Genomic DNA, 27,249 nt, shown 5'->3' on the forward strand with positions numbered 1-27,249 from the left:
CGTACTGGGTCGCGTTGGTAGTAGTATGTGGTTGACACGCTGCGGGGCTCGAAATAGAAGAAAGAGAGGGATAACACATGTGGGAGAGATCGTGACTATTCTCAGTAAACTGAGGTTATTTGCACTGTAGAACTGTATCGGGTGGTTGTGTACTTGAGTGCTATCACACAACATTTCCTTGCAATGATCGAAGGCCTGATTTATCCTCGATGTACGATACTGCTGTCACATCCATAAGGGAAGTGGTGGGAACTTCTCCGCCGAGCTTATTTAGATGGTCTACGAGGCATGAGGATGCCTGGCTGATAGACCTTGTATGTGAAATTAGTTGGTAAGGAGAGGACGCAGTTACACTATGACCTCTAAGCTCATGTCTTTACTCGGACTTGTCTCCAGAAGCGATAAGAAGTTCGAAGCTCTAAACTACCATACAAACGCAACACTCAAGTCGAGCGGAAATAAATCTAAGCTTGGGTCCAGAAGACCCTCCACTGCTAAAAGAGAATGAAGTTAGACTCGTCAGCCAGACACCTACTGGTCGGCGAAATCGATTCCTCTTTGAATATCTCCCTTGAGCTTGTCACACACCTCCTTGAGTCGTTTAGACTCATGATCGTTGAGATCCTTGATCTCGTGCACCTTCAGCAAACCATCAGGACCAAAGTCGCACTTATAGGCGAAGAAAGGCAGGTCTCCATAAGGCACATTGACGAAAGCGCAGGCAGAAGTGGTACTCCCTCTCAACCCGCGAATAACGACATCGGCGAACTTGGCAGCCGCCAGAGCCATGGCAAGAGTGGCAGATCCAGAACCAGCCTTGGCGTTGACGACATCGGTGCCGGCATTCTGAACGTGAGAGTCCAAAGCGAGGACAGTTTCGTGATCAATCTTGACCGTGGGAGTGCACTGCGAGAAAACAGGCATGATGGTCACACCAGCATGGCCACCGATGACAGGGACGTCAACCTTGCTCACATCTAGGCCGAACTTCTCTGCGACGAACGTGTTAGCCCGAACAACATCCAAAAGGGAGACTCCAATCACCTTGCGATGATCGTAAACACCGGCTTTCTTATATACTTCGGCAACGATGGGGACCGTAGAGTTGACGGGATTGGTCACGATGAGGAGTAAGGCCTTGGGGGCATACTGAGCACTAGCCTTAGCAAGATCGCGTACGATACCCGCGTTGATACTGAAGAGATCGTCCCTGGTCATACCAGGCTTGCGAGGAACCCCAGCAGTAATGATGACAACGTCAGAGCCTTTGAGAGCCGCCTCGATCTCCTCCATACCAGCGTAGCCCTTCACTTGGGCGGGTGTGTTGATGTGACTTACATCCGCAGCAACACCGGCAGCAGGGGTACGAGCTTGGGGAATATCGTACAGAGCCAACTCGGTTATCATTGGGTTCATCTTCAACAACAGAGCCAGCGGCTGACCAATACCACCTGAAGCACCGAGCAAGGCAACCTTAGTCGACATTTACTCCGACAGAACTACGGGTCTGAACTGCGAAGGAAATTGTACGGCAATTTCTGAGCCAATGAGCAATCGCACTTCGTCATTTTCGCCCGCGCCCGCGTGCAAGTGGACCTGCGTACAACACTGATGAGTCACTAAGCCTGCCTGTTCTCCCTGCGTGCTGAAGGCCGAGCCGACGCTGAAGCAACCTCACATGGTAGACGTCAAGAGAAAACTGATTTTCTATCCGAAATTCCTTCTGTATCCAGAGAAGGAAAAGACTATCCCAAGGAATCTATAGAAAGCTTGTTCATGCGTGCAAAAGCTTCTCATCAACCATGTATGCGGGAAGGAACTTGTGGTATGAGTCTGTGTTTTACCCTGTGCGGCATCCCGCCTCCTCTAGCTCCGAGGCTTGACTGAGCGTTAATCGCTCCGTTCGACCATTATTGGCAAACTTCGATGGATGTTCGTGCAACTTTGAGTGTGCGGATTGCTTAGATAGACAGGTTGCCGCGAGCCGAAAGATCCATTTGCCAGAACAGACCCCCTTACAAGGCAGGCGCGTTTGTGGACTATTTTGAGAATTACCGTTGACGCTCCTGCCAACCTTGTCGGCCGCAGCAGAGTGTTATCTGATAGCTGTATCCACCTTTGGGATTGCGTTGCCAGGGTCACTAGCATCGACTACCTCAAGTATCAGTCGATGACCCGATCGCGACTCCGAGTAGATCCGTCCACAAACATCAACGCGGCTCTACGCCACATGCAACACATAGCATATGTCTCCGTCCAACTGAAGGACGAGGCCCCGATCGGGATGCCATGACTTCTTACAGAGTTTAGGTTTCAGGCAGATGTCAATATCCCTTATCAGTTCTCTTACAACACCATCGAGTCCGCATTCCTTTAGAAACTATATTTACGTGGGATGAGTTATTCGTCCCTACGAGGACGCTTCCTTTCTCGACTACGGTCTCTGTGGTCTCGATCGGAAGGTCTACGATCCCTCCTATCTCTTTCCCGATGCTCTCGCCCATGACCTCTCTCACGATCACCATCACGATCTGAGAACACAAGGCAGCATTCTCCGCTAGCCGGGATGAGGAGCTCCAGCATACCTCTCCCAGAACGAGATGAATGTCTGTCAAAGTCGCGGTCCTCTTCCTTCATAGGAGCTCCCCAACCACGACTCAAGTTCCCTCCTGAGAAAAATCAATACTCGCCTGGAAGCCCCTAGTGGTCTCACGTGAGGAAGGCTCCCGCCAACTGCGAGCATCTCCCCAACTACTCCGTCCCTGTTCCGATCGAGAGCTATGAGATTCTCTATCGCCTGAGATGAGAAGTAGTGAAAAACGCTCCCACTGACTGAACCTACGAGACGATGATCGCCTACGATGACTGCGATCAGCTCTATTCCAACTCCATTCACTTCTACCCCTGAGACCAACATATGGATACCTTCAATTGAGCCTTACAACGTACCTGTCATCTCCACCTTTGCCATGCGGAGCTGCCCAGCTCGCCGCCGCCGCGCCGGATGGTCTACCAATATGCATGAAAACGAATGGCCCGCCGTGGATGTTGGTACCTATTGGCAGGAGCCTGATGCCTTAAGGCAGCCCAGCCACTCGGACTCTTCTGTGCTTCGCCGTCCTACACCCATGAGGAAGGTGACTTTGTGGAATAAAATCCCCCAGGCTTACGTGATGCCCTCTCACAGGAGCTCCCCATCCGGAATTCGCTTCTGAGCTCTCTGGCTTGGCGCTCCAAGCACTAGCCGATCCTTGAGCGGCCCAACCTGAACATACAGGGGGAATGCGAACCAACTACAACATCACTGATCCACCTCCTGAGTCCTGTTTGCCAGGAGCTCCCCATGCGCCTAACAATGACATGAATTATCACGTGAACGAATAACTCCGACGGTCAAACCTCTGGGATTATCTCCGACAGGCGGTCGCCATGACTGCTGTCCTGGTGGGGGAGGAGGCGGCGGGGAAGGTGCTCTCATAGCTGGCGGTGGTGGCGGGGGAGGAGGCGGAGGCGGGGGCGCAACTCCTCCCTGCATGGCTGATAACCTGGACGGACCTCACGAGGATTCTCAACCAACCGAAGCCTCGTCTACCTAGTATCTACACGGCCGCCGGGTGGAGGAGGTGGAGGCGGTGGTGGCTGTTGTCGATTAGGCTTGAGCTCTTGGATGGAAGTCCTCAATAGGTCCTCGGGCATTCTAGGGACGAACTCAAAGACGTTAGGCACGCATTCACGAAGATACCAGTCGGGCACCAAATCAGGCAGCATCTGCCGACCATGTCTGAGGCGATAGTGTTACTCCTGATGACTAGGCCCGAACATGGACAAGCCTACTTCTCATGCCGTAGTCTGCACATGTTGCCCAAACGACAAAATCCGTATTTATATCTGCCAGCAGGGTTGTGTTACTGTAGATGCGGTATAAACTATCACTTTTGACATTCTACGGTTTCTATGTCGTGGCGGAGCTCGCAGTCCTTCTCAGTGCAGCGACCGTGTTTAACCCAGGCCACGCACTCAGGCATCCGGTTGACATCATATCTAAGGTCCACGACCAAATGATACGGATCTGGTTCGATCATCAACAGCCTCACTGATGCAGGAAATCACATTTGTCTCCTTTCATACACAAAGTCTTCAGCCAATGCTTGCACACGCTGAAGTACCTGCCTCTTGTTCCTGGTCTCGACTCCAACGAGCCTACAACAGAGCCATCGGAGGGGTAGTACAATCAACCATAAACATCTCCGTTCAAGGACGCACCTAGACTGCCGACCTCCTTCAGCATGGCTTCACCCTTCACTTCATCAATGGCGCGAAGATCTTCCTCGAAATCAAACTCAAGAGCATCTGTCGATGCAGCTTATAATCCATCATGGTACCACCCTAATACCTTCATCTGTGACGTCTGTCTCCGCCTCTTCCCATGATCCCTCCTCAGTGATAGGAGAGGGCAGAAAAGTGGCGTTCCGGTTGGCAGAGGGCGGTGGAGTGACCGGCGGTGGGGGCTGGAATTGCGTACGAGGCTGCGAGGTCAGGTCAAGCCACCACTCAGTAGCTCCTCATTACCTGCATCATCTTCCCCGGCGGCAGAGGAGGTGGTGGAGGTTGATTCGGAGTGGCAGGCTGTGGTGGGAGAAAAGAGGCCATAACGAAAATCGAAGTCCTGTCGAACTGACACCCACTGCGCACCATACTGCATAGCAACACAAGACAACTTTTAAGCAGTAATGGACGTAATGGTACCGTTGATACGTGATATAATTATCAACGGGGCTGCATAGGAACTGGACACCAGTCCCAATAGTCCCGTTCGCTCAGCGCAGTATGGTTGGGATCATACCTGATCACAACCTCTTATGGCTGGTAGAGGGGGCACGTCATTTACCGATGTGGAGGAAGTGTGGTACCCCGCTGGATCTCTTCAATTATTCCAAACTTATCGAACATCTGAGCCAGCTAAATCTCGAAACTAGCGCCCGACTATAGCCGCTACCTCCTCGGATCATTTAGGGTTGTGGAACTTCCTATTCGCCATCAAGAAGGTATGAACATATCTGCCAGCCTCAGCCTGCTTTTTGAGGATCGCTATATTCCTCCAAGCTGATATATAGTGAAGGTAACCAACACCCTACAGTAGTACCATTCGTCGAGCATCTCCCCTCAGCATTAGTCCGAACTTGTCGGAGATACCTGAAACCATAATGGTGAGCTCGATGGGTCTGTACGGTACTACATATGGGCATCGGGGGCGTCTAGTACCCGTTCCACCTCCTCTGGTGTTGACGGCTCGCTTGAAGGTGAGCCCAGTGATACTGACACTGACTCGCTATCGGGTTGCGTTCGCCTCATCTCGGTCGCCGCAGTATCTCTAGCCCCACTCTGACCACAGGCATCAGCTGCTACGGGCTGAGGGGTGTCCTCCGGTTCGACTGACCAGTCCTGGAAACACTCTGCTGAACAGAACAAGGCGGTCGAGCCGGGGCCGATACCTCCACGACTTCGGATCGCATAGTGTCATCATCACCGTCACTCCGCCGCTCAGAGGCCTCTCGTTGTCTCCCATCACCACACCTTTCGTGAGACTTTTCCAGCGACACACTCCCTGCAGACTTAGAAGATTTGGCACTGAAAATTGATGGCGGAACGTGGCCATACTCAGAGGGCCATTCCTCTGAAATTTGTGATCGTACGGCGAAATCTAAGCATAACCCTCTGCGATTCGAAAGAAGTCTACTGCTTTCTGTATACTTCACTAGCAGATAAGCCGCTGCCACCTCTACTACCTTGAGCCTTCACCTGTGGAGGGCACGGAAACAGTCTTTTTATTGCTCTCACTATCGCTGTCGGGATCGCTGAACGACTCCGAACTACCGCTGAAGTAGCCTCCTAGCATCATGATCCTACTAGTATAGAAACCTGAATTCAATACATTTGCTGCCCGAGGCGGGTCTAGCTTTCCAGAGGTGCTTTCTTGCCTGGCATCACTCGGAGAGTGGTATTATCCCATACACCAACTCACAACACAACAGGGATATGCAGTATGGAAGACATAGTTCTATTACTAATAAACTACCCACCTCCCTAGCGATCTGCCTTGGACATGGGCGCCCGGATAGTACCCTGCTGTCGCATCAGCACAACCAACAAGCCTCCACCGTATCGGCACTGTAACGTGGCCGCCAAGATCACTATAGTCACTTCTGTTGCATTTCAGAGTGTTAAGAGCGGACGTACACCTTCGGAGCCGCAGAGAATGATTCGTTCGAGTTCCGCTTCTCTCGAACCTCTGATAGACCGGAAATTTCCTCCTTAGCGTCGCCTCTCAAAAATGTCATTACAGCCTTCAAGATTCGCGTTGCCCACACTGCGGAGATTCCCAGGATCACCAGACAACTAATTTTGACTTCTACTGGAGTGGTGGGACTGTCACAAAGCCACGTCGCCATATATGGTGCAATGACCATTCGACCAACCAGAAATAAGACGGCAAAAATCGCCTGCGAGGCCAATGCCAGAAACGAACCTTCTGGAGCTAGTCCTGTTTGGAAAAGGTAGAGCCAAGGAGTAGAGAGCTCAGCAACGAATAAGAACCAAGCGAGTTGGTAACCACCGTAACCAGAATGCAAGGCTGCGAATTGACCCCATACTACCGTGATATGGTGGCAGGACCCTTCGAAGTCTCGGAGCACGGTGAGACATAGTACAGCATCCACCACAAAGTAGGAGAGGGAGAAAGCAAGCATGTTGGCCTGGAACTGTGTTGAGGGATCAACAAAGTTCCATTCATCTTTTAACAGGATCCAACCACACCAGATGGATATTATAATCGAGTGGGTCACGGACATACAGCCTGAGGCCTGGAAGGGAGTCAGCGTGCTGCCCTTGGCCGTCGCAACATATATTGCCGCGAAGAAACCCAGTGACAATAGCGTGGTTCGGAGGTCCCAGCTGGGGGATGGATCGAACATGATTAAAAACTCCTAAAGCGACAAGATGGCCCGATTCCGAATATCATTTAATGGTTGACGATCCAACTTTACCCAGTTATAGAGAAATGTCGGACCCCTGGATCGAACCGGGGAGGAGAGCATCGCGACCTGTAGCATGCACCATACAGTCTGGGACTCCCAGACTGGGAGGCCAAGTCCCAACTCGTCAAGTTGAACTCAACAAATAGGAACAGCATGATGATACTTCCAGGCACGACTAGTCTAAAATAAGATTTAGTGTGTCCATCATAAGAACTGGCAAACCTTCTCTCCAGCGAGCATTTAATATTATAAGAAACAAACACTGTGTGACGACGCTCAACAATTCAGCAACCGGTAGATCCGGCGAAATTGGCGAGCCTCTTGCCCAGCGAACAAGTAATATTATAAGAAAAGAACAATGTGCGATGGTCACTCCATTCAGCAGCCGGTAGATCCAGCAACGATCGAGTCGGAAGCCTCGGCTCCTTCCCCAGTCGCCTTCTGAGTCGACACCAGCTCAGTGAGTGTGTCGAATGCAATCCTCATGATGCGTATTGCCCAGAATACTGAAATGGACATCAGCCCGACACATGAAGTTTTGGCTAGAAACGGGACCTCTCCATTTAACAGCAGATGATAAGACATAAGAGTTCCGGCACCAAGACGCCCACCAATGAACAAGACCGCGAACAACGCCTGAGAGACTAGCGCGCCTATGCCCCCAGCGGGAACGAACCCAGTCTCGAAAGAGTAAAGGAATGGCGACGAAAGCTCGGCGATGAACAAGAAGGCGATGATGATGTAACCGGACAGACCAGTGTATAAGACTCCAATCTCTCCAACGACGCAGAAAGCGTGATGTAGGGTAGACTCCCAGTCCTTAGAGACAGAGACACAGAGAATGATGTCAACCACGAAGTAACCAAGAGAGACGGCTAGCAGAGTTGCTTCCTCTGGGGAGGAAGGCCCACTGACTGTGGGCTCATCACGCATCAGGATCGAACCGCCCCAGAATATGCAGCCCAGTGCATGCGTCAGTGACATCACGACTGTCGCTGACCAGAGATCTGGCGTGTACCGGCGTGCCATTGAACATACTGTTGCGAAGAATACAGTAGAACATAAAGAAAGGCCTATGGACCAGGTTGGAGCGGGATGGAATCCAGCAGGATCCACAACATGGGAGTCGATAGGCATAGGAATGAAATTATGAGCTGAGGGGTTCTACACCTTTTCCCGACCTTTTCTAAGAATCACCACTTCAAGTTCATATACTGCCGTTCCAATCTCTGGTCACACTTGTCCATTTCATTCTTTTCCAAACCGATTTCAGCGACAGATAAATCAACTCACTTGTTATAAACGAAATACTGAATACGAATTCAGTTGTGCCACGTGTGACAGTGATGAAATATCTACAGATGATATTAGTATGTGACCGATATCGATCACAGCATGACATCCACTGCCAGACCGGAAGCGCACCAAGCTGACCCGACAAACCCAACATTCATCTCGAATATCATGAGACTGGAGTACTACACACTTCCACCTTACATCGTGCGGAAGTTCTGGAACGATTGCTAAGACAAATCAACTTCATAACATGACTACTTTATCCAATCAGAATGTATTAAAAATTCACAACCTCGACTGCTTATTCTTCTCCGTTTTAATAGCTCTCCTAGCTTTAGTCAGAATGTCCTCGGTATAACCATTAGGCGATTTGGTTCCTTCGAATACCAAATCCATAGCTGCTTCAAAGGCAACGCCGCCACCTTTCATAGCGGTATACCTGCCAGTTCACCACTGAGACCGGCCAGCCCAGTGTTGGAATATATGCTTGCTTTCCTCAGCTGAGTTCACGAGTTTCCTCACTAATTATGAAACTTTACTTGCAAATTCGGGTAGAAGTATACAGAGACCTATGGGAATTTCCTGAGTTTTTCTCAGACTTTTCTCAAATGTCCCCTACACATGTAGTTGAACATGTGCATATTTTCCCACTGGACCGGCCAGCCAATGGCAGCTCAAAATGGTTACTGAGGATCGCCCTTATTCTGGTCGTCTACGACTGCACTCATCTTCATGAGAGACTCCTTTACCTGCGCTTTGCTGACTATGCCATGGAAAAGCCAGTTAGCTATGTGTTGGGATGATATCCTATACACAAATATCAGACCATTTCTCGGATGAAAACACAGTACCGAAGAGTAGCTCGGTCTTCCATAAGGCCGACGTTGTTGATGTCGGGAACTTTGCTGCAGCCCACACCGAGGTCAACCCAACGAACCTGGCCATACCGATTCGGCACTGCTCCAACACTCGATAAGTCAACCCACCACATAACCCAGGATCCCCTGAGCGTTGTTGTCCAGTTCGCGCTGAATATCTCCTTTGGGCAACCTGACAGACCCGGAGTTATACGCAGAACACTCCCACAGGAGCACTCACGTGAACACAGTATCATCGAAAGGAGGTTGCAATAGCTGCTCGCGAAGCTTCAAGACTGCCGATGGATCAACAGAGATAGTCTTCTGGATCTGTACAATATCCCTTCACAACGAGAACCTGGAAAACCGCTGGCTCACCGCAGAGACGTCAACCATGTGATAATGCAGAGCATGGAGAGTAGCAGCGGTAGGTGAGGGAATCCAAGCGGTCGAGGCCCCTGATACAAATACTGCAATCTCGACGGGTACAGTAGCGACCTCACCAGACAGAGGGTGGCCAATCTTCTGATCAAGCATCGCCTTCATAGAGTCGGGCTCGGCCCACATGCCCTTACCTAAGCATGAATTCCAACAACATCAACAAGACCCATCTCCTCACCAATCTGAGCACGCATGCCCATGCCTGCCGACAGGCCCTCTATAACGTTGAGCTTCTCATACGCTTGAATCCACGCAGCTTTCTTGATCGCACCCTTCGGAGCAACTGGTAACTTGGAATGCATACAAGTATGGATTTCATCACCCGTACCTAAACCTAAGTAATACCCAATGCATACACGTGCTCAATACTACGGTCCAGAAAGCCCGTGTTAATGAAGACCACGCGTTCGCGAGCAACATGGATACACGATTGGAGATTGGCACTTGTCCTTCTCTCCTCGTCCATCACCTACCAACACCAGCCGCTCCTACTAAGAGGCAATGCATGCCAAACACCCACCCCAATCTTGATAGTCTTCGGCCCAAGGCCCAGCATCTCCTCAACACGATCGAATACCCGACAAGCATAAGCCACCTCTTCCGGACCATGCAGCTTGGGCTTCACAAGATAGATAGAGCCAGTACCTGCCTCTACAGCGATCCTTCCGACTCCTGGATGCTATCAAATTACAACTGTTGCGGCCGACCTGTCGAAGATCGAGCAGTCCAGCTGTGGCAGTGACCAGCGCATCCACCAAGCCCTCGAAGGCCTCATCACCGCGATACCTTCGGAAAACCAACAGATCCCCCCCACAAGAATCACATCCGGACTTACAACACTGCGTCAGTTCTCATATGAATACCCACATTCCTCACCAAAGCCACTACTCTACCTAACACAGAATCAATGCGACTCAAAGCCCCTCGAGAAATACCCCACCAGGGAGAGTAACGATCCCCTTTCCTCCAGCCATCCTAAAGGTAAGGTCCGAGTTGAGTCGGCGAGTTACCGACTTGCCGCCTTTCTTGAAACTCGTCTCCAGATCACCTATACACCAATCTATTCGCCAAGTACTCAGGATGTAACATCCTACCACGCATAAGGCCGGCCCAGTTCGAGTAAACTCGGGACTTGTCCTCCGCATCAACGGCCGCTACCGAGTCCTCACAGTCCATGATAGCAGTGAGGGCCGACTCGAGGACCACATCGGACAAGCCCATACTATTCTGCTTGCCAACCTAGTGCATTGACGAACTTCCACATCTGGGATGCTAATTGACACTATTACCTGTGATTCCTTGTGGATCTTGATGATTATATGAAGTCCATTATGAACAAATACAAGATCACCCTTGTTGGCATTACCCCTATACCCAACAAAAGCCGAAGGCGACTTCAGTCCTGCAGCAATACCAAGTACTTTACTTCCACTCTCCCCCACACTCACCAGTAGACTTCCCCGTTGTCGTGCTAGCCACAAGCTGACTCCGATGATCGACCCAAATAGATGCTAACTCAGCCCACTGGGCATCAACCAGAGGTAGTACGCCATCCAGCTGCTTGAAGGCGAATCTGCATATGAGGAATTCAGAATTAGAATATACTCAAAACACAACTACTCAAGCACTGCGAGGCCTCGCGAAGGGTCGTAGCCTCCAGGACCGGGACGGCCAGGAATCACATCAAAGCCGTAAACAGCATCAAAGAGAGAACCCCACCTAAAACAACAGCACGTACACCAGCCATTGTATACCACCACCTCGACAAACCCACCTGGCATTAGCTGCATTGAGGGCGTATCTAGCATTGTCGACCGGAACGACGAGTTGTGGACCAGCCAACAGGGACATCTCCGGATCAACGTTGGTGACACAAATAGTGGTCTTGGTTGTGGGAGGCTCAACCAGATACCTTTAGAGGAAACTCTCGGAACACGTGTTGGTCCGTGCAAGAAAAGCTGACCCTATTCTCTTGAGAAAGCCCTCTTGGTCTTCCTTGCAACCACCTTCATACCACTCGTCTATCGCCGCTTGCAGCTCATCTCGATGAGCCAACAAAGCGGCATTTTCATCCGAGAACTCAGCCAATAGTTTCTCTAGATGCGACCAGAATTCAACCGCACTCACACCCGTACCTGAAGACCAAGGCTATCCAAAGCAACCAATACATCAGAATCCATAACGAATAGAATCACCCCTATCCAGATCGTCGAATATTTACATTATGAAGGCACACTCACCCGGAAGGATATTCTTCTCAATAGCATCCTTCAAAACCTCATGGACCTGGATGTCACCGAAAGCCACGTATTTACCAGTCTCGGTCAGCATACAAGATTAACGATACAATAACAACAGCACTAATCTGCTAACAACATGATAGTCCCTACCCCAACTCGAAACGCCCACACACTCGAAACGATGCCATGAGATCGCCATGCAGTACACCAACACTAGCATATGCATGCATGTTAACCGGGAGCGTTTTTGCACGCCCACACCTGCACTTGACCATCGCTGGAAACGCTCCACATGCACTGTCCCGCAGTATCCATATGAAGACAACTCTGCACTGCTGAAGAAGGTGAGCGAGAGCATCACCACACTAAGCGAAGGAATCCTCTTACCTCCCTCCGACCCTTCCGCCACCAAACGACGCCGCAACTGATGAACGACTAAGTGCTACACCAATCCACAATGAGCTCACTTCTCGAAGAGTTCGACCACAGCTCCAACTGCATGCCATAGACCCCGCACTAACACTCACCAGGGGACCGTTGTCGAAAGGGCCGTAGTTCAAAGACAACACCTTGTTTGCTGTTGCCGCCATAGACGTTGTTCTAATGAGGTGGTCATCAGCACGCATGCACACAAGATACCACTTGAAGCACCTCACAGCTGGTATCTTACTTTATTTCATTTTCCTCGATGCTCATATGAACAACGGCGCCCTTCACATCATCACCTTCAAAGACTCTCAGCAGGCTAGATGCATCACCGGCCGCAAAAAGCGGACCGACAGGAGCTCTCGAGGATGACTACTGAACAATCCACTCAATGACGAACTTGCCCACCCTCGTCGAATAGGGGCCCACCTCGGTACTACTGCGCCACCGGCACGACGGTTTCAACAGACAAGTAACACGCGTGATACCCAAGAGCTCGTCATGAGGAGGTACACGAGCCACCACTTCCATGCTGTCCACACAAAGAATCTGCGCTCAACTCCAATACCCGACGGTGGGTATAAACTACTCTTACAATAATAGTAGATATCAAGTGCTCGGCGTCATCGATCTTACTATAGGCGGTCTCGTCGTGAGCCAAGTAAATGAAGTCTTCATCAGCTGTCACAGCTGATATCCTTGCTGGTGCTGAACATGAAAGATAACTCGTCTCGAATCATTGCATTGATCACCAGTATAATGACCATCCTGTGAGCAGTCTTCAAGCTTGTTCCACGTCTTCAACTCGTTGCCACAGACACCAACAATGCGATCCTCAGTCAGCACCTAGGGGCGCGATCTCGTCATAGGGGACGTTCTCTCGAGCACACCATAAGCCCCCCTGACTCCTCTGAGGAGGTTCCCGACAGTGACAACTGCTTGACAATAGTCGGCTCCTGCACATCGTAGTTAATGCGAGAAGAGCTACCAAGTCATACTGGTTGTGTGTAGTCTATTATCCTTATTTCACTCGTAGACCGATCGGCATCTCCCACCTTAACCATACAGCACACGCGACTCCCATGAGGCTGGCCGAAAAAAGCAATGCTCTTCAGATGGGCTGACGAGGAGGAGTTCAGCCTGAGGAAAGTACGAAGTCAGATCCGCGATGTGAAACTGAGAATGAAAACTCGAAATGGCATACTATGTCATTTCGAGTTCTCGTGCTACGATGGTAGTTGTGCCAGTTCAGCCTCATAGGCACAGCTGTCATCATGGAAAAGATCATGAATGAAATGATCGCAGTAGTGATGACCTACCCCACTGAGAGTTCCTGAACCATATCCACATCTAAGCAGGGCACAGAGGAACCACAAGGACTAGATTGGACAACTATACGATATCTATAGAGGAATCGTATAGCAGGGAGAGTAATAGAAAGCGTCCTACATACGGACCATGGAACCAATCCCACATGCTAAAGTGCATATCATCTGAAATAGGTGGGCTATAATAGACGTATAATAAGTGACCGTATAACGGCTCACTGAAGACACTGTAGAGCTCTTACGTGCCCTCGATTGCTGGAAGTCGAAGGCGACTCTGATGAAGAGAAGTGGCCGAGTTAATAGTGATCAACATCCCCACAAGGATATATCTAATCTCGTCAGGTCAAGCTTGTAAGAGGCCACTACTTGCAGAGGCCAGCCAGCGACGGAGCCGACGAGCGAAGGGGCGTCGTCTTTGGACCGCCGGACACAGCAAGACAGTTGAGGAGGAGCGCGAGGTTCTGACAGGTTTGTCATCGCTACCACAGTAGCAAGGGAATTACCTGTGGAGTGGTATGACGAGGTGATACCCATCACGGTAAGCTGCCTGAGTCTGCTCCACAAGGGTTGGTGTCTAAGGCTCGGGCGAGCGCGACTCAATTTGCGCATGCGTATTTTGTACTAAATCCAAAATTGACGTTCGAGTTGAACACAACCTATCCTCGTCTTCACATGAAGCTATTTTCAGTGCTCCACTTGCCTGCGAGTAGTAGACGCACGAAAGAGACGAGTTCACAATAAGAATGCCCACCCGAGAAGCATCTAGCCTCCTTTAGAATTGGCGAGTACATAACTGTCGTCATCACTGGGGTTCCCAGAGTGCTTACAAGCAACATAGTGTACGGCTTTAATAACTGGCAGTGTCCATCTTGCCATTGATAGTGTTATTCTTGGATGTGATATTCACGCAACGTGTCAATGGTGAAGTGCATATTGGCATTCTTGAAGGTTCATTCTGAGGGTGTGTCAAACTTGAATATTCATTGCCAACATTGAAACGAACTTTGTCATTCATATGCGTTCACTTGTCAACCTTTCACGGGAAAAGGTGTAGGTGTCCGCCGCGTGCGCGATCAAGGCAAGCGCGGAAAACACGACGTGCGCAAACATCATGACGCGCCGACCATTACGTGGCGTCATAGACTGCTCGACATTACAGCTGAGTACCGAGCCTCTTCCAAGATTCAGTGCGATGTTTACTCTACCTCTGCGACATCCGATTCACTGCATAGCCACATCGAGGCAAGCACAGTTGGTAACTCACCTGAGGTTAACCTCGGGGGGTTTGGATTTCCCTTTCCACCTTGCCTGAGTATAAAGTCATCACTCACAGTTGTTTGACTACAGTCTCACAACATGAGCCGGCGCTCTGATGATCAACAGGCTTCAGACCCTCGGGGCTTCAATCACGGTGAGCACCAGTCGTCTTCGTCTGCCGGTCGCACAATTCCCCGAGTCTTTCAAGGAACTCCAATAAACTTGAACGCATCAAAGATTACTATCTCGCGCTGACGGACTGCTCCCTAGGTCCTCAGCATTCTGAGACCCCCGAGGAGCGGAAGCAACGTTTGTTGTTGACCAGAAAAATGTACTCCTAGCACTACGATCGTAAAAATCTTAAAGAATTATTTCCAGGCCCGATCAGCGTCCTTACGACTATTGTTCTAGTGAGGACAGTTTCTACTCGGAATGTGAAGCTGCAGGTGACAGCTTATCGTAGTGGAGTTATCGTCCGGGAATTGTCGTTGATTGCCTCAGTGTCGTCATCAGGAGAGGAGGACTATGCTGCGGCCTCTAGTGCAGACAGCCCTCGGGGAATCAAACGAGTGAGAAATTTGCTTTCTTGTGAGAGGAGCGATCATTTTAGATCCGCCATAAGACGCCACCACGAGGCACCATACGCCCCCCTGAAAACAAGAAGCGGAAAATATCGTGTTCTACCACGTCGAGCGATAGTAGGTTCCGACTCGCATCATTCACCTTTTTACTTTCATTCGCAACTGATGACTAGTTTTAGTAGTTCGTGAGCACTCGGGAGCATATCCCAGACCGTATTGGTTGAGGCTTCGTGATGGAATCGCCTTGTCTTGGAGTGCACTCTTGATTCTTCAGACTGTCACACTGTCGCTGAAGCTCGCGAGGAAGGGCCTTCTCTAAGTGACCTCACTGAGGAGCTCTGCGGCCCTGCATACAAGGACTATTGCAAATGTGATGATCCGCAGGATCCGGTCTCCTTGGTAAGCACTCGGGGGTTGGTATATTCGATTAGTCGTCTTCTCGATCGACGGAAGATTTGAGCTGATCATGCTTTTGTCCCTCAGCAACGAATTTGGATAGAGCATGAGGACGGAACTCGGAGGGCCAGCGATGACATAGATTTCCTGTTCTCGTATTGGGAGGATGACAAGTTCGTGCGGGGTGGGCTTCATCGTCATCACGGTTCATCAGTGATGGTGTGAAAACTACCTCAGGTTTCTCCATCACGACGCTGCAGTTCATGCTACGGCAACCTCGTCCGATTCTGCATCCAGTGAGTCGGCAGGTTATACAGGATGGTGTACTGGAGCGTGCCGAGAGGATGGTCAAGGTGAGGCAAACTCCATCAGTTGTCGAGACAGTGATCGGTGTTGGAGTAGGAATATATGTTCGCCTTCCATAGCTGAGCTCAGGAGGTTCCTCACTAATTATAGGAGTTCGGGCGGAATTTGGTGAAGCCAATAATAATTCACCGAAGTTTCCTCACAATTTTCATATTCTCGCCAACACATGGCCACTCCTGCAGTTACTCGAGGCTAGTGGTGCCATAGAACCTATCACGGTGAGGGACCTGGCGACTCTACCCCAGAAGGAGCTCACCAGGCGGGATATGCAGCACTTGAGCTTAGAGGTAGGCACTATGTGATGGCGGACATTGGGAAAATGGGCCTCAGGTGTGGCAGTTGCTTGGAAGGCAGTCAGTGTATGTGGAGGAGGATACGTTGGTCGACATGGATCGAACGCAGATTTGTAAGGGACGATTTGGGACTATTCGAGTGAGCGCATCTTCAGTGATGTTAAATTCGGAACTGCGATCAATGTTCACTGAGAACTTCACTGAGGACCAGCGGCGGCAGTTTTTCCCGCCGGACGGTAGGCCGTTTATGAAGATCCATGAGGCGCTTATGGGAGGAGGCGAGGTGGGACTACTTGAGCCGCTGTTAGCAGAGGCATTGGTCAGGACATACCGACGAGCTTGAGGACGCTGAGTGCCGTGCAGGGGATCCTCAAGGACCTGCGGACTGTAGGAAATCGCATTATTACACCATTCCTCATCACGATTCATCGTTGAATGGGATCTATACTGTTTGAGAGGTGTTGGGATGAATCATTGTGGTAGATACTCACGAATGCTCCTGATAATATGAAGTTTATGGTTACATATGTCATAGTTGGGGCATTGGCTGTGGTCAGCGGTCCCATACGATCTAGGTGAGGAATAGGGGGAAGTGTGAGACTATTGCATGTTCGTGAAGGGGAGTATAGGACCATATCATTATAGTATGGGTCACTGGGGCTAGCTGCAATAGTCCTATATTCTCTTGTTGTTCATATAGCGTATGCCTCGGTGGTCCGAAAAAATGCATGGTTATGCAGTAAACAGCGAGATGACGGAATTTGATCGAGAAAGTTATCGAAGTTCAGCAGTGTTGAATCGTCATATTCAGGTACATGACTGGCCTCAGCCACTCCTTTGAAATATCTCCAGCAGATGTGCATTATGATGATGACGAGTACTCATCTTCTGATAGTGATGAAGGTGATTATGTCGGCCACGAGGATGAGGATGATTCTGAGAGGGACGACTTGGACGACGAGTTCTGACTCATCGTCGGGGGGAATCCAAAATTTTTTCAAGAGTTCTTCGGCTTTGCTGCTGAACTACATTTGTTAATAGTGTTATTCTGTTACAATTCTGATCGACAAGTTGTGACAGCGGCCCGTGGGGGCTCGGCTCACCAAAAGCACCATTGAACTTCGTAGTTGTTGTAGTCGTTGGACATTTTATACATTTACCCTACGTCCTGTCCGTGTGCACAGTCACTCGTCATCGATCAGTCCGTGAAGTTCTCCTTAGCTTTATATTATGTTTCAAGGAGTTGCGCAGTCAAAGCAACGGTCATGACATGATCGGAATTTACAACACCTGCAGAGTTTATCTGTGTTTGCTTTGTTGAGATGTCCGCGTCCAACGTAGTGGTGGTTCAAATAGGCCAGTGTGGCAACCAAGTGAGCGAAATTGTATACGACTCCCTTTGGGAGGAAATAGCTCAACTGAGGAAGCTTGGAGGAAATCCATCGCTCGCGGACCGTCTCCATGGGACGTACTTTGATGAAGCTGATCGGGCGCGCGCTGTTCTGATCGATATGGAGCCTAAGGTCATTCAAGGCTTACTGGCTCGGAAGCGGTGTAATCAGTGGAGGTATGATGCAGAGGAGAAGAACTCGTTGTTCTTGCAAAGTGGTAGTGGTAATAGTTGGATGATGGGTTATTCGGTCTTGGCCAAGGGCCAGACCTCTGAGCTCGCCGCTGAGGTTATTCGGAGAGCGGCTGAGGCCTGTGATAGAGTCGATTCGTTCCTGACGGTTTGCAGTGGTGCTGGAGGGACAGGAAGCGGCTATGGCAGCTATGTGATCTCGGAGATCCTCAACGACTACTGTGGGCTGAAGCATGGGTCTGCGTGCAACGTCATTGTATGTCCCTTCGAGCGGGGAGAGGTGTCGGTACAGAACTACAATACGGCGCTTTCGTTGGCGACTGCGGTGGAGACGGGTGAGCTGACAATCACGTTTTCGAACTCGGCGTTGGAACATGAGGTCGGCGGGAAGAACGGAGGCTTGGGGGCGATCAATAGGAAGCTTGCCCGAACGCTGGTGGACAGTTTGTTGGTGCCATCGCGGCTATCACCGGCAGGAACACTATCAGAGGTCGCCCGGCATCTCGTTTGTGATCCGGATTATACCGTTGCTAGTTGCTGCTCGGTGCCTGGCATGGCACATTATGAGTTCTCTAGTGACACGTGGATGGGCCTGGCTAAAGAGTTAGACGATAGATGGAGAGGAAAAAGTGCTACGGCTTTTCTCCATGCTTGTGGGGTCGGCGCTGATAAATTGGAAGACGATGTGAGCTTGAAAACGGTGGTGGGGGAATTTTTCTTTTCGTTTTCGAAAGTGTTCCGGTAAAAGTTGTAGTTTATCGCAGTGTTGGAGGAGAGCTCACATGTTGACAAGACGCTGGTGAATCAGTCTTTTAGGTGACACTGCCGTTCAAGTTGAAAAGCCGTTATTTCCCTCACGTCCCTCATCCATTGAAGATGGCCATCAGCCCGGTGGCTCGTCGGGTGCCTAGTCGGTCCTTGTCTGTTGTCGCTACGGATCAGAAAGCTCTTCAGCCAGTGAGAGCGCTCTCTAGGACTTGAGGTTTCTATCCTTATGCTTACGTCAGGTGGCTCACGTTGTTCGTCGATGTAAGGCAGCCTTGTCAAGTGGAGCGTTCATACACCATTATGGTGGGTACGAAGGGGAAGCACGGATCGCTGATGCGGTGGCCACCCTCAACGCTACATTGGAGAGGTCCCATGTCACTCTTGCTAGAGAGGGAGGCTGAGGAAGGCCGGTCATCATGTAATTCAAATTTCTATCTCAACGATTATTCTCTTGTGTTACGGACCCAGAGAGAATCGGGCTTGCTCTCTCGGGGACACTTCGATTTAGTGACGTCATCATATCTGCAGCCACTACTCTGCCAATTCCCTTGGCCTACTCTATGGCACCTTTCGGACTGACAGCTGTGCTCCTGGTGACTCGTGTTACGGCGACGATGCACATGGCGGAACATATGTTGAGGAAGACCCTCGGTTTGGAAGAGGCCCAGAGTAAGGTTATGATCACAGTGTGTGTACGAGCTGTTGTCCGACGTTCTTCGAGAGGGACGGGAAAACTAATCATTGTGGCGCCACTATGACGAGCAAGGAGTATTTCGAGAGCTTATGTCGAACTAACTGCGGGGACGCAGGTTCTACTTCCTTGGACGGGAGCAGCATAGTGAATGATGGGCATGGACAAGTGTCATGTCCTTCCCGAAAGCCTACGATCGTGTGGAGAAATATGCACATAGTCAACTACATGTGTTGGTGACAATACCGGTTTTTTTTCGGTTTATGTACACCTATACTCCAAGTCGTGTGTAAAGCTATATAGTGAGGAAACCGCAGACTCCTCCAACACTCTCACAATCGCTGCTTCGAGTTGTGGGCGAATATTCAACACTGGCAGTGTGGAGGTGGTGTACGACAGATGCTCCTTCCTCAGGTGCACCGACAGTGGCGCCGACCTCGCAAGCCGCCATCACTTCGACTGTCGCATCAACAGTTGCGGTCTCTACGCTTGCCTCGACGACGACACCAAAGGCTTCGGCGACGACTACTACTTCGGCTGCTCCGACATCCTCGGCATCGGAACAAGGTGAACCTCTAAGGGTTTGGTCAATATCTGGAAATGTCTGATCCTCGATTCTAATGCTTTGCAGTGCGAAGGCTGGGAGAAGCTCTAATGCAGGGAATTTCCCGAAGCTCATGAAAATACTTTTAAACATTCTTTCTGGCGGTATAAAAAATGTGAAGGAGCCCCCGGGTCTGTATAAAAAAATTTCTTATGTATCGGAGGTTCACCTGTTTTACGTGACGTGGCGTAATACTCTATGCGAAGGACGCCACGACCGCGAAGTACTCCGAGTAGTTGGCGTTCTACACCGTCTATTTCTCGAGGACGATTGTGAATTCCGCGAAATTTTTACTCGAGGAAACTTCGAGTCGGAAAAGTGAAGAAAGACAACGTAAAATAATTTCGCACACGTTTGTGGAATCGCGTAGAAAGGCAATTTCACGAGAACCACATCATGTGATTCACATGGAGTAAATCGCGATAAACACGGACTAGGTCCGTCGACCGGTCTGCCGACCGTATGAAATTCTTCATACGGTCGCTCAAGTGAATCTTGAACTCATGAACATGTGGATCCGCTATAAAGGCATTCTAGGGAATTCCCCTGCTCTGATGTTTATCATTCTCAGCGTCTCCACCGCCCTCTGCTGTGGCTCCTCAAACTACGCCTACTCTGGCTGTTGTAGCAGCGACATCTTCAGCTCCTAGTACAACTGACTCAGGGACGTGAGTGTGTTGAAATCTCACAGTTCTCGAAGGTGGCCGATTGCCCAGGTCCGGTACGAGGTTCGGCACCCTGCTAGTGTACTGCTTGGTGATTGGTGCCACCATAAGCCTCGTGGTGTGGGCTGTGGTTTCAATCCACGACTGGTGAGTTCTTGAAGCGGCGGAGGGCGACGACAGGGATCGCTTGAGTAGGTGGAGGGATCAGTACAAGATTCCCGAGAGGCCGCAGCCTAGACAGAAAACGGTCACACGAACTAAGGTCAGCAGTGCTCTGTTAGTCCACGTTTGTAATTTCATCTTACTTGTCTCAGTTGAGTGATTCCCAACGCAGCTGGAATGAGGCAACGGACATAGGTAAGCTCGCTTCACTAGAACGATGTTGTTCAGAGCATGGTGACAGGTGGTCACGCCCCCCTGTCCGAAGTGACTAGCTATGATGATGATGGTCCTCCGTCCGCGAGAAGGGCTCCTAGTCGCGTAGGGTTGTACTTGATTGTCATGGATGGCATCAGTTATGCTTTCTTAGTACAAGACTAGGCGAGCTGAGGCGCTTCTCGAACAGAAGCGAAGCGTGAGGGAAGCCGTCTAATGCTGCATGGTATGGCTCGTGTCAGACTCCCATTGGAGCCTCGTTGTCATCAACACTGAGCTAGTAGTTCTGAGTTATAGTGCTTGAATGCAGCATGATGGAAGTGTGATTTTTTAGTTGGCGACTCGTGGTTTATTGGACCCCAGAATATGTCATCAACAACACTTCTCTACGGCTGCTGGAGCCCCCCTCGAAATCAGCGTGCTCTCGTACGCTACGTCAATACGTTTCCCAAGTTCTTCGAGCTTGATGATCACGTTGATATGGAAGGCTGTCGCAGCAGCTGACCTACGCCCGAGTCTGCTGCTAGACGAAGCTGTAGCAGTTCTCCATCCGAGTTCAGTTGTGGCAAGCGCAGTAACGACAGCGTATCGGAGGCTCTTTCCTCTCCAGGCCCCGGGTGGTAGCCCTGATGTCGATGCCGCCACTCCGGCAGTGACTTGGAGGATGAGAATCTGCCTTGCTCTTCAACAGACCATTTCACCACCGTTACGTTCCGCAATATCCTCGGTCCGACTATAGCAAAACCTTCTGCGAAGTTCTTGTTGAAAATGGTTTCCAGACAGGAACTCGCTACGATTTTGTCTACTTGCTGGCGAACTTCGAATATCTGTCCTGTCTCGGGTATGTCTTCTTCAATTTCGAGTCCTATGCGATAGCTAAGAACTTCAGCACCGCCTTTCATAGTCCCAACAGTCTTGGGAGGATTTGTCAGACCAGTTGGGCTCGTCCTCAACGATACGCGCAGAATGCTAGACATGCGCAGCACTCGGCGAATCACGATTCACTACCATTTTTCCGTCCTTCGACGTTCAACTCCCTGGGTGACGAAATTGGTCTGGACACAGTTCAGGGCGCCTACCCCAGCAAGAGAGGTCGCGTGCGTCGTGCTTCTAATATGTCCGCTCCGGCGAGTAAAGTGGGTCGAGCGTCAGCAGGATTGCAATCACAGATTCAGCGTAAACACAGAGGACAACAAGAGAATGAGTCAACAGGATCGGCGGGTGATCTCGAGTTGAATTTCTGGAAATTCTTTCTTGATGGTCTCCCGAGTAAGATGGGGCAGGGTTAGCTCCATACCTGCCACCTGACGTACAAGTGCTTCACTGTACTAGCGATCAAGCTTGTAGTCGATATGCGTTCATTACACTCAATCCGGCAAATGCTGTGACGTCCCTTCTGCAGAAGTATTACTATTCACCTCAGCGTGGAACTGTCGGCATCTAGATAGGAGGTCTCTCCATTTCGCTGAAGCCCTATCGTCGCCGACATGTTAACACCGCTGCGGTTGATGCCGTGCCTCAGCAGGGAGCCGGCTGGAACTGCTTGATGTGCCGTCTACTGTAGGTGACTATCCACCAGTGTGGTAAGATTTGCACATGGTCAACCGCATGTGTTGACGACAATATCAAAACTCAGAGGAAATTTTGGAGAAATTGTTGTTAGTTTCTGTACACTTCTGGAATATTATCCCAAGTCGTATAAAAACTCATATGATTAGTGAGGAGAGTATTGAGCTCAGCTGAGGGAAGCGAACATCTTTTTGCAAAACTGCTATCCACGGGTGTCGAGCAGCGATACACCAGATTCGAGCGGGTCTTCAAAGAGGGCGATCATGATATCTGCCAAGGCCGCAAAGAGTTGCGGATTTCCGCTCTTAAGTGCCATTGTGGTGTATTATTCCGTTATTGTCTTATCCGTGACAGAAGGGTGCCGCCCCAATCACTGGAGTTTCACCTGTGATATGAATAACATACTTCACGACTACTGCATTCAGCATTCAGCGAACATCGGGTTTTCACCGAGTTTTACGCCACTTCGCGTGAAACGGGTGAAACTCCATTGCTTCATCGCGCTTGAAGCGATATGCTGATCAGTCTTGTCGGTCGGAGTGAGAGCGATAGCCATCGAGGGAGGCTGAGGCATTATGCGTTGCATGTTGTTCGTGATATATTTCTCTTGGCATTATTATAGTCATGATCCGCCTTGTCGTATTTTACTGTGTTGGCTTCAAACCCAGGTCCCAGCCCGGATAGTTAGGAGGCCAAATTCATCCACACCTTTTGCTGGGCGCTTAGATTAACTCCAATGGATCATCTCCACTGTCTTGTTATCGCAGTACTTTTCAACGTCATCGTGAGAACGCATCAAAACATGTGGCCCGTTGCTGGTCTACAAGGTGTTGATGCTACTGCTCGACCTTTCAGCTGCTTTCACCGAAACCTAGATGTCCTTCGGAGATCATTTCCGTGGAAGAGATGCTTGACCCTAAGTTCGTCTTGAGTCAAGACGTTTCTGTGTGGCACGGTAAATTTCTCTCTATTTTCCTAGATAGACATGTTCATTCTAGTATGTGAACAGGGGATGTAGCTGTCTTCTCCGTTGGGCTCACAGTTCGTGGTGATGTCAGATGGAATATACTGTCACCATCAAATAGGCGATATTATATTTCTTGGGGGGATTCACTCCGATGCCCTCCATCAACGGTTAGTGACTTGCCCCATTGTGCGGCTATCTCGCCTTTCGGCACTGTTGTCAACCTACCGCACTTCTGCATTCTCTGTATATCACGAGCAACGGTATGATCCTTGATCGCTATACGACGAATCATGAATATCATGTTCACAGTCAGACGTGGACCGATTCTATGGCCGCGGTGTCAGACTTCATTTTTTCTACCCGACGGTCGAGTGAAGAAAATTTTCCAGCTGTTCTCCTCGTAGCCTTCCGGCACTAATCGTCGCCAGTGTCTCCTTCTCTATCACATCTCTAATACGGCTCGTAGATACCATTGTGTGGGCGTTGAGAAACGCGTGGTTGAGGATTCGTACTAGTCTTACAAGCTTCTCTGCGTTGCGTGGGCCAGTGAAAAAGGGTAAATTGATGTATCCTACTGAGGAAGGAGGTGTATATTCTCTTTGCGATACGCAGTGCATTGAGACCAACCTGTGGACCGTCGATAGATATGCTCTGCTCACATCATGCTAGTCACATATCTACTACATTAGTGTTTGCGCCTGGTTCGGTGGCTGAGTATAACATATCGCGACGCTGTGAGGTTGGAATACCTTACTGTTATCACTGCATGTGCTCGACTATGTTCACATTTCCCCGCTCTACTATGATAATAAACAACCAGCCCGTATCCGTGTCACGAACGTTCTTGTCTAGTCTGCTCCTCCAGCGCGCCGACCGTTTCATCGTGCGCAGCGCGCCCGTCCTCAATGGGATCCCTTCATGTGACACACGCTGATCACTCACATCATCAAGCCAGGTCTGAGAATTGTCAGTGGTGGAGATCCTATTGTAAGATACTCGATGATGGTGTCGGCAGTGCCGACTTGTGGGACTTTCAACATACTGCGTACTGCGACGTTACACCGTCGCCACTGCATGGGTGGGGTTCCAAACTGTAGGGGGTACTTGGTGGAACTCGGGCTCCAATAGACGATGAGCAGTGGAGGGTGAGGTGAACAGGTTGCGTTTGTTGTTAGAGCAAGCTCGAGAGTTCAACTCCGTGATAGTTCGTCGCAGGTTTTGGCTGCGAAACTGAGGGAGAAGTCCGAGGCCTATGCTATCGTCACGGTGGACTCTCATAATTAGCGAGTTATTCGTTTTAGAGACAGTTCTCTCCTAGCTGTTGCTCGAGCTAACTGGTTGGTCTCCCCATAGTGCTTGATTTGGTTGACTACTGTCGAGTGTAGCGCTGTCACTTCTGTGGAAGTGCAGCTGAGAATGTTCTCCTCTCAACTGGGGCTTAATCGTTGTGTTGTAACAGAGAGATTGGAAGGCCGAGTCAGAGACATCCGTTATTGTTATATGTCCGCGTCGGGTCAGAGAGAAAATTTCCTCCCGCCCGAAGGAGTCTGGGAGGTCGTGCGTAAAGAAGAGGTTGAATACGAGGAGTAATATCCTAAGTAACTTTTGTACATTGTTGACGCTGGCTGTTCCTAGGCCCGCGTGTTATTATAGTAGTAGCCCTTATGACCCTACTACTACTGCTGCCCATTCCTACAGTCCTCGCATAGTAAGTGTTGCCTGTCCTGGATGCCAAGAAGGTGTTGTCGTAGGTTCATCCAGCGACCACTACTGTCACTCGTTACACCTCGCCAGTCTATAGTCAGGTAGTAGTAGTAGTAGTAGTAGTAGTTGAAGCTGTATAGGCCTACCCCAGCGGTGTTCCCCAGAGTGATAAGCCTGTGATGACCTCCTCTCCAGTGAGCCTTCAACCCGGCAGTAGTGCTGCTCACGGCTCACCAGGGGCGGTGGTTTCGAGGTAACGCGCCTCTGGTCCTTGGGGAGATATATTATGTTATGTAGGCGGGTGGTTCGGTACGCGTCACCTGTGCGTTCTCGCGTAACAACTACGACTTATCGATGCAGTCCTGAGAGTCCCAGGCCCAGGAGCGATGCCCGGGCGAGCGCTGCTATGGCTACGAATATACTGCCGTCTTATGAGACGTCAAGGCGTGTTATTTATACCCCGAGGAAGGTGAACGCTCCCTCTCTTGTTGGCGCTCTGGTGTTTCTTCCAATGCCCTCAGGTGGATTCGAATCCGGTGAATTACGAGGGCGAGAGGCTTCCAGCAGAACTTCCTGTCCGCGATGCGATGTTGTGAGTTTTCCCGATTATTGTCTCTTTGTCAGGAAGAGATGGCCCGTAGTGGCAGTAGCTATCCGATGTCGTGCAAGAAGACCATATTGCGAGAGATGGAGGAGAGCGCGCCTGAGCCAGCTCCGAATTCGCCACAGACAGCAAGGGTGATCGTGGTTGTGAAGATTCAGTTGGATTGTAGTTGTTTGCAGGCCTCTCCATGTGATGCGCCGGCCGGCAGACGATTGCTCGCGTACTATGAGGATGAGGAGGAGGAGGATGGTATTGAAAATATTGAGATGGAGGTGAGATATGCCGGAATTCCAACTGGATATTGTCAGCCTTGTGGCAGGCTGATCCATCGAAGCCAACTGCACGATACAAAAGGGTAAAGAGGGCGTTAGTCGGATTGGCGTCACTATGGCTGACGTGTCGTCCTCAGTCCTCTGGCTCCCTGGTGTTCTCCGACTCGGAAGATGACTGTGCTGGTAGGCCGCCGCCTCGAAAGAAACGGTTGTGAGTTCCTATAAGGCCTCAAGACTGGCCGAGCTCAATTTGATTAGGTCTGTTAAGAAGCCACCTACTCCTTTGACAGCGATACAAACACAGACTGAAGACCTAGATCAAGTAGTGTTCTAGTGACCTTGCAAGAGAGCTCGCATGGCTCTCATTCAGGAAGATGAGCCTCCCCGCGAAGTTGGCGACAGTGGTGGCTTGGGGTCCCTTGGTAAGACATAGTGGTTTATTATAGTGAGTTCACTCGCGACTTTCCAGGCGGGCATGAGTATTTATCGCTGGGCCTTTCCCCTACGGCTACGACCAGCAGACCGTACCTGTCTCCGTGCTTCCGGGAGAGGTCCAGAGAGTTGAGAGAAAAGGAGGCCGAGTAGGTTTTGATTGATATGAGCGGTGGCGGCAGAATTGGCATTCTATCCAGAATCGAGCAATTTCTACGGGAGTCGGGAAAGCGCCGGGAGCGTCTAGTGGATTCGATGAAGAAGAGAAGGAGGGAGAGTGACGATGAGAGGGCGAAAGAAAACATCGAGAGGCTCGGGTAGGATGATATAATGCGGAGTCTCGAAAGGCGTAATTGAGGCAGGTCTTCACCGGTTCGAGCAGTAGGACGTTGGGGTGATGGTAGTGAGAATTCTGCCTTCAAGAGAAAGTAGTGATGAAAGCAAGCCGCTGTCTGGAAGCTTCCAATGAACAGGCCGCTGGTTACGTCACTGCAGGAGGAG

The 27,249-nt window shown here is 50.3% G+C and overlaps 8 protein-coding genes across 8 annotated transcripts; 3 read left to right on the plus strand and 5 right to left on the minus strand.

The window, feature by feature from the left end:
* Positions 1-531: 531 nt before the first annotated feature.
* Pmar_PMAR001171 (malate dehydrogenase, putative) lies at positions 532-1,541 on the minus strand (the record flags this gene model as incomplete). The annotated part of the gene is made up of 1 exon (XM_002780531.1): positions 532-1,541. The coding sequence occupies exon 1, from the start codon at positions 1,483-1,485 to the stop codon at positions 532-534; it is 954 nt and encodes a 317-aa protein (XP_002780577.1). The 5' UTR covers positions 1,486-1,541.
* Positions 1,542-3,588: 2,047 nt separating this feature from the next.
* Positions 3,589-4,650, minus strand: Pmar_PMAR001172 (mRNA 3'-end-processing protein ytH1, putative; the record flags this gene model as incomplete). Its single annotated transcript, XM_002780532.1, has 7 exons — positions 3,589-3,781; positions 3,835-3,888; positions 3,934-4,041; positions 4,095-4,200; positions 4,264-4,350; positions 4,394-4,526; positions 4,570-4,650. The coding sequence occupies 7 exons, from the start codon at positions 4,648-4,650 to the stop codon at positions 3,589-3,591; spliced, it is 762 nt and encodes a 253-aa protein (XP_002780578.1).
* A 612-nt stretch (positions 4,651-5,262) lies between these two features.
* Positions 5,263-5,451, minus strand: Pmar_PMAR001173 (hypothetical protein; the record flags this gene model as incomplete). Its single annotated transcript, XM_002780533.1, has 1 exon — positions 5,263-5,451. A coding segment is annotated over one exon (189 nt), but the record flags the coding sequence as incomplete, so codon positions are not given.
* Positions 5,452-7,206: 1,755 nt separating this feature from the next.
* Pmar_PMAR001174 (conserved hypothetical protein) lies at positions 7,207-8,471 on the minus strand. Its single transcript, XM_002780534.1, has one exon. It carries the CDS (start codon positions 8,169-8,171, stop codon positions 7,413-7,415), a length of 759 nt encoding a protein of 252 aa, XP_002780580.1. The 5' UTR covers positions 8,172-8,471; the 3' UTR covers positions 7,207-7,412.
* Positions 8,472-8,495: 24 nt separating this feature from the next.
* On the minus strand, positions 8,496-11,995 carry Pmar_PMAR001175 (Malate synthase G, putative). The gene is made up of 20 exons (XM_002780535.1): positions 11,869-11,995; positions 11,592-11,763; positions 11,403-11,540; positions 11,249-11,347; positions 11,077-11,201; positions 10,918-11,030; positions 10,723-10,867; positions 10,569-10,676; positions 10,464-10,521; positions 10,320-10,414; positions 10,149-10,273; positions 10,001-10,097; positions 9,807-9,956; positions 9,691-9,762; positions 9,566-9,645; positions 9,429-9,517; positions 9,317-9,380; positions 9,182-9,267; positions 9,018-9,137; positions 8,496-8,769 (listed from the first exon to the last, which is right to left on the minus strand). The coding sequence occupies exons 1-20, from the start codon at positions 11,957-11,959 to the stop codon at positions 8,616-8,618; spliced, it is 2,181 nt and encodes a 726-aa protein (XP_002780581.1). The 5' UTR covers positions 11,960-11,995; the 3' UTR covers positions 8,496-8,615.
* Positions 11,996-14,978: 2,983 nt separating this feature from the next.
* On the plus strand, positions 14,979-17,483 carry Pmar_PMAR001176 (hypothetical protein; the record flags this gene model as incomplete). The annotated part of the gene is made up of 12 exons (XM_002780536.1): positions 14,979-15,033; positions 15,393-15,448; positions 15,490-15,577; positions 15,735-15,859; positions 15,944-16,040; positions 16,094-16,209; positions 16,405-16,509; positions 16,553-16,628; positions 16,671-16,798; positions 16,840-16,902; positions 16,999-17,090; positions 17,327-17,483. 12 exons carry the CDS (start codon positions 14,979-14,981, stop codon positions 17,481-17,483), a joined length of 1,158 nt encoding a protein of 385 aa, XP_002780582.1.
* A 354-nt stretch (positions 17,484-17,837) lies between these two features.
* Positions 17,838-19,266, plus strand: Pmar_PMAR001177 (Tubulin beta chain, putative; the record flags this gene model as incomplete). Its single annotated transcript, XM_002780537.1, has 3 exons — positions 17,838-18,782; positions 18,914-19,054; positions 19,105-19,266. 3 exons carry the CDS (start codon positions 17,838-17,840, stop codon positions 19,264-19,266), a joined length of 1,248 nt encoding a protein of 415 aa, XP_002780583.1.
* A 5,970-nt stretch (positions 19,267-25,236) lies between these two features.
* Pmar_PMAR001178 (hypothetical protein) lies at positions 25,237-26,749 on the plus strand (the record flags this gene model as incomplete). The annotated part of the gene is made up of 8 exons (XM_002780538.1): positions 25,237-25,322; positions 25,592-25,693; positions 25,738-25,909; positions 26,065-26,178; positions 26,224-26,316; positions 26,364-26,399; positions 26,504-26,638; positions 26,687-26,749. The coding sequence occupies 8 exons, from the start codon at positions 25,237-25,239 to the stop codon at positions 26,747-26,749; spliced, it is 801 nt and encodes a 266-aa protein (XP_002780584.1).
* Between the last annotated feature and the right edge of the window lie 500 nt (positions 26,750-27,249).

This window comes from Perkinsus marinus (assembly GCF_000006405.1).
Source record: "Perkinsus marinus ATCC 50983 genomic scaffold scf_1104296944404, whole genome shotgun sequence".
Lineage (NCBI taxonomy): Eukaryota > Perkinsozoa > Perkinsida > Perkinsidae > Perkinsus > Perkinsus marinus.

Coding starts and splice junctions, on each gene's coding strand:
- Pmar_PMAR001174 (XM_002780534.1), bottom strand. CDS start 8,171: ATGCCTATCGACTCCCATGTTGTGGATCCTGCTGGATTCCATCCCGCT.
- Pmar_PMAR001175 (XM_002780535.1), bottom strand. CDS start 11,959: ATGCTGACCGAGACTGGTAAATACGTGGCTTTCGGTGACATCCAGGTC. Junction 9,957..10,000: donor TAACACGGGCTTTCTGGACC/GTAGTATTGAGC, acceptor ACTTAGGTTTAG/GTACGGGTGATGAAATCCAT. Junction 9,268..9,316: donor AGGGGATCCTGGGTTATGTG/GTGGGTTGACTT, acceptor CGGTATGGCCAG/GTTCGTTGGGTTGACCTCGG.